The 4968-nt window shown below is 42.8% G+C and overlaps 1 protein-coding gene across 1 annotated transcript; it reads right to left on the bottom strand.

Annotated features, from left to right (window-relative positions):
- LOC117786804 (tyrosine 3-monooxygenase) lies at positions 1 to 4968 on the bottom strand. The gene is made up of 7 exons (XM_034625200.1): positions 4440 to 4968; positions 3374 to 3485; positions 3131 to 3253; positions 2931 to 3011; positions 1674 to 2493; positions 1216 to 1342; positions 1 to 1032 (listed from the first exon to the last, which is right to left on the bottom strand). The coding sequence occupies exons 1-7, from the start codon at positions 4506 to 4508 to the stop codon at positions 634 to 636; spliced, it is 1731 nt and encodes a 576-aa protein (XP_034481091.1). The 5' UTR covers positions 4509 to 4968; the 3' UTR covers positions 1 to 633.

Below are 4968 nucleotides of genomic sequence, written 5' to 3'. Positions count from 1 at the left end.
CTCATAGTTATTGCATTTAGTATGTATATGTTAAATGTATATATATAGGGCAAACTGTGCAGTTACCGATTGAATACTTTATCGCGTACACATCTATGTATTTTATGTAATTATTAATTATTAAACAAAAATAATACAAAAACAAATTCGTGGCTGAGTATACAGCGGTTGCTTGTGCGTGTGCGTGTGTGTGTGTGTGTGTGAATGAGTGTGTGTGAGTGTATGATGAACCTTGAGGTTCTTTCGCTTAATTTGCATTACTTTGATTGGTTTTTCACATCATCACTTAAATGTCTAAAGATTTTTTGGTCCAATAATATTTAGTTGCGATAATAAATATGCAATGCACAAAGTGGGGGATGGAACAATAAATGTGAATAGGAATAGGTTAAAAATTAAACAGAAACATAAACAGAAAACAAAAAAGGAAAAGAAAAAGGATAAAAAATAAATCAAAATTGCGGTGCTTCAATTTCCGGAATAGAAGTTTCCGTTAATATGCATGTGGGGTATGTCAATTTAAAATTAATTTGTATAAAATGAGACCGTTGCACCTGTGTGTGTGTGTGGAATCGAGCGGAGTGATGGTAGTGGGAGGGGAGGGAGAATGTTCGCGCTCTTTAGTTTGGATTATTAGAACGGACGCCGCAGCTTTTGGATGGCATTGGTAAGATGCAGGATTTCAGTGTTCATCTGATGCACGAGAGTCTCCAATTTGTCCACAGAGTCGAGGATCTCGACACGCTCGGTGTGCGGGTTGAAGCGCACCTCAAATGGACGCGACATGGTGCTCACCCAGCGACGGAACTTGTCCTTGGCATCCTCGAAGCTCTCGGCCACATAGTAGATGGGCTGATACTCCTGATCCTGATACGGCTGCACAGCAGTGACAGCCGGCTCGAAGGCGCGATGCTCGCACTTGTCGCTGATGGCGTGCAACAATTCACCGTAGGCGCTCAAGAGACCAGCTCCGTAGGCCTTGACCTGACCGTGTTCCTTGCAGAGACCGAACTCAACAGTGAACCAGTAGACCTATTCAACGAGCCAAGAAAAAAAACAAACAAAAATCTCGATAAATAACTGAAACACCTGTCGATTAAAGTGTCAACTCATTTAGCCTCGACTGCGGTTGCATTGAAGGCCAACGGAAGCTATGAAGTGCCAGCCACTCAAAATGATAATAATGCCATGCAATTAAATAATGATGATGCTTACCGTGGAGAGCTTTTCGATTTCTTCATCGGAGGCACCCAACGAGGCCAGGCCAATCTCCTGCGAGAACTGGGCAAAGCTGGGATCGGCCAGCAGTGGCATATGACCCAAGAGCTCATGGATGGTATCGCTGTAATGAGAAAAATCAAGAATACGAAAATTGTGTTGAAAATGTGTTATCATAAAACAATTAGGTGTTAAACACTAAAGGACAAGCAAAGTGCTGGCACATTGTTAAACCAATTTGCCACACAATAAAAGTTGCCAAGCGGAAGGCAGAGGCAGAAACTGTGGCAAAAGGAAGTGAAAATGGTAGTAGAAGTGGAAGTGGCAGTGGAAGCGGAAGCTTCTGGGCCGCAGCAAAAAGGCAGCAAATGCAATTAGAGTGTCACACAAAAAGCTTTGCCTTTTGATGTATGCTATGTGAAAAGAGTAGTAAGTTGAATTGAGTGGATACTTACGGCTCGGGAGTGTGATACGGCGAGTTGACATGACGCACATACTGGGTGCTCTGGAAGATGCGGAAAGCCAGCGAGGCGAGGAAGTCGCGAGCGGTCAGCAGACCGGCGGCGGGGCGAAGGGAGAAGCCAGTGTTCTTGCGCAAGAAATCGGACATCTCCTGCAGCTGGGGCAGACGATGATCGACAAAGATTTGCTCATCCTGCAGCTTCTGGAAGGCCACACGATACTCGGCACAGGCATGCTTGGGAGCCAGATCCTGCACGGTGCGGAAGACCGAACGCCAGGTCTTCACCTCAACATCGGTGTAGTTGATGTGTGGGATTGGATCTCCATACTTGAAGGCGAATGCAATCTCGGCAATCTCCTTGCGACGCTGACGATAGACCTTGTCGGCGAATCCGGGATGGTTCATGTCCAAATCGGGCTCATACTTGGTCATCAGATGGTTGCAGTTATCCAGCTCGGATGCATGCTTGGGGAACCATGGAGCCTTCACACTGATGTTGTTCTCAGTCAGCAGATTCATGCTGCTGAAGGAGCCGGATTGGCGCAGAGAACGGATCAACTGCAGCAGATTGCCACGGGTCATGTCCAGCCTGATGAGCACATCATGATCGACGCCCTCGATGCGCGATTGGCGCGATTCCACATGCTGTACGGTGCCATGGAATGTCTCGATGGCCTTGAGGATGCGGCCCAATGATGAGATGCCCTCCTTCAGGCGCACCACCAAAGCGGCACACTGGATGGCCGCCTCAGCCTCGGGGGATTCCGAGACGGCATTGGCCAAGACAATCTCGTCCTCGGTGAGGCCATAATCTGCAATTATATAAAGGTGGGAGAATGCCAATCATAATCATCCTTGCAAGCGGCTTTACGGTCACGTAAGCGATAAGTGAGCTACGTGTGGCAGCTACTCCCCCCACTCCCTCCTCATAGGGTTGCCATGCAACCGTTGAGAACTGCTTAAGTCGAGCGTAAAAAATGAAAATGGGAAATGCGCCATTTACCCAGTTGACTCTCAACTGTTGACTGTATTATGTGTGTGGGTGTAGCCTTTTAGGCGCACACCAGTGCATGTGACTGTGTATGTGTGAGAGACACACACACATATACACAGTAACAATCAGAGTCCAATGCTCACGTATAAACGCTGAGTGCTGCCACTTTATCATATTAAGCACTTAAGTTCATGTCACACTCCCAGTCTCTATAAATGTAGGACTGTGTGTGTGTGTTCTGCCACGCCCACTTACCGTTCTTGGTGGGCCTTTCATCATCACCGGCTGGCTGCTCAACGCTGCTTTCAATTGCTGCTTCAGTTTCAATATCCTCAACTGAACAGATCAAAAATAAAAACAAAAATAAAAATAAAAATATAGAAAAATCATAAGCAAAATGCAAACAAATTGAAATAAATAATAAGGAAAGTAATAAAATTATAAAAGATAAGCACCTGCAAGATATTCATCCTCAACGGCCATCTCCAAATTGGGCTGCTCGTCCTGCAGCTCGACATTTTGCTCGGCGGGCACATGCTCGCCCTTTGCCTGCTGAATGCACTCCTCAAGCGAGGCATCTTTAATAAAAATTAATAAAAAATAAATAAAAAATTAAATTGAAATCAAAATAAAAACTAAATAAATACTGAAACTGTTGCAGCCTGTTTTGGATTTATTTAAACTTAAGATGGACCTACCATTTGCCTTGCTGCGTGCCTCCTCGAGCACCGTTTGTTTGGTCTGCTTGACAACCAGGGTCTCAAAGCGCGCATCATCCACAAGACTGCGGCGACGGGATGGATAACCATTCTGAAAATTAAAAAATAAAATAAAACAAATTAAAATTAAAGTTTGAATTGAGTTTGGAGCAGTTTGAGTGACACTGGTCAAGTTCAAAGTGGCAGGATATGCGCCGGAAATTAGCTGTTGCCTGCAACTCTTTGCCCCCCTTTTTGGGTGGGAGAACTGTTGCGCAATCTGCGCTTATGCAATGAAAGTGGCAAGAGAAAGCTCATGTATTTAATTCCTTTGATCAAACTTGACTCATTCAATGTCTAAACTTCACAGTATTGTCAGCTTAGCTGCATTCAATAAAGGCTATTCTATCTGCAACAGACCCAAAGATCAAAGTCTGGCTTTTTGGCTGTCGCTGTCGCAGTTGCAGTTTTTTTTTTTTTCTGTTTCTGTTTTTGTTTTTTATTATTTTTGGGAAGTTTATACAGTTTCACTCTGCTGTCACCTGTTGCTGTTGCTGATGAAAGAGCTGACGGCTCATTGAATCATCTTTATTGATTTCATATACAACCAAAACGCAGTAACAACAACAACAACAACAACAACCACAACAACAGAAACATAAATATCAACATAATCAGCGGCAGATCAACAATGAGACGCGTCTGTGTAAGTGCAGGGCAAATGAGGTGTTGGCCACTTTCACTCTCCCTCCACTACATAAGCATCTTTCTCAAGTCACACAGTGATTTATTTGTTAAATAATAACTTGTCACTTGGCTGTGTTTACAACATGTTGTTGCTGTTGTTCTTGGGTGTGTATTGTCAGCAGGACAGACAGACAGACAGACAGACAGGCATTTCATCAAGTTGCAAAAAGCATTGGGAATTTAATCATTGTAACTTTTTCAACTCAAATTAAGCTTTGGACTTTGAAAACCTTTAAACAGTCACGTAGACCATAGACGTGTATCTTTTTCAGTTTTTTTTTATATTTTTGATAATTTTTGGATATTTTCTGTAACTCACCTCAATACTGTAGGACTTCTTGATAGCGAACATCTCGCGATTCTTTTGGGCAGCTGCTACGGCCATCATTTTGCTTGAGTTTTGTGTTGGTCTTGTTTTGTTTTCAAAAAGAATTTCAAAAATTTATGCAAAGTATTTGTCAAACACTTTGAATACTATTTTGTATTTATTATTTATATTTTGATTTATGATTTGCAATAAGCACTCGAAATGTTTAGCACTTTCACTGCTTAATTGCTTGGGCGAATTCGTTCCTGAACTGAACTGATTGCGTCTAGAATTTAGCTGAATTCAAAGAACTCTCTCTCTTTCTCGTTCACGGCACGTTTAACGTTTTTAATATATTTTTTTTTTTTCTTGAATATTTAAATCCTTGAACGCGAAACTGATACTCGTTGGTAATTATCCTTTCAGCTAAAATTTTATTACAACAAATCAGAGCAGCAAACTACTTGACCACAGAAGGCTGGCAAGTCTTTAGAGCGAATGTTAGCGAATCAATGCATGCCACAGGTTCAGTTGCCAGCAC

This window comes from Drosophila innubila (genome assembly GCF_004354385.1).
Source record: "Drosophila innubila isolate TH190305 chromosome 3L unlocalized genomic scaffold, UK_Dinn_1.0 0_D_3L, whole genome shotgun sequence".
NCBI lineage: Eukaryota > Metazoa > Arthropoda > Insecta > Diptera > Drosophilidae > Drosophila > Drosophila innubila.
This window is presented reverse-complemented; position numbering and strand designations above follow the sequence as displayed.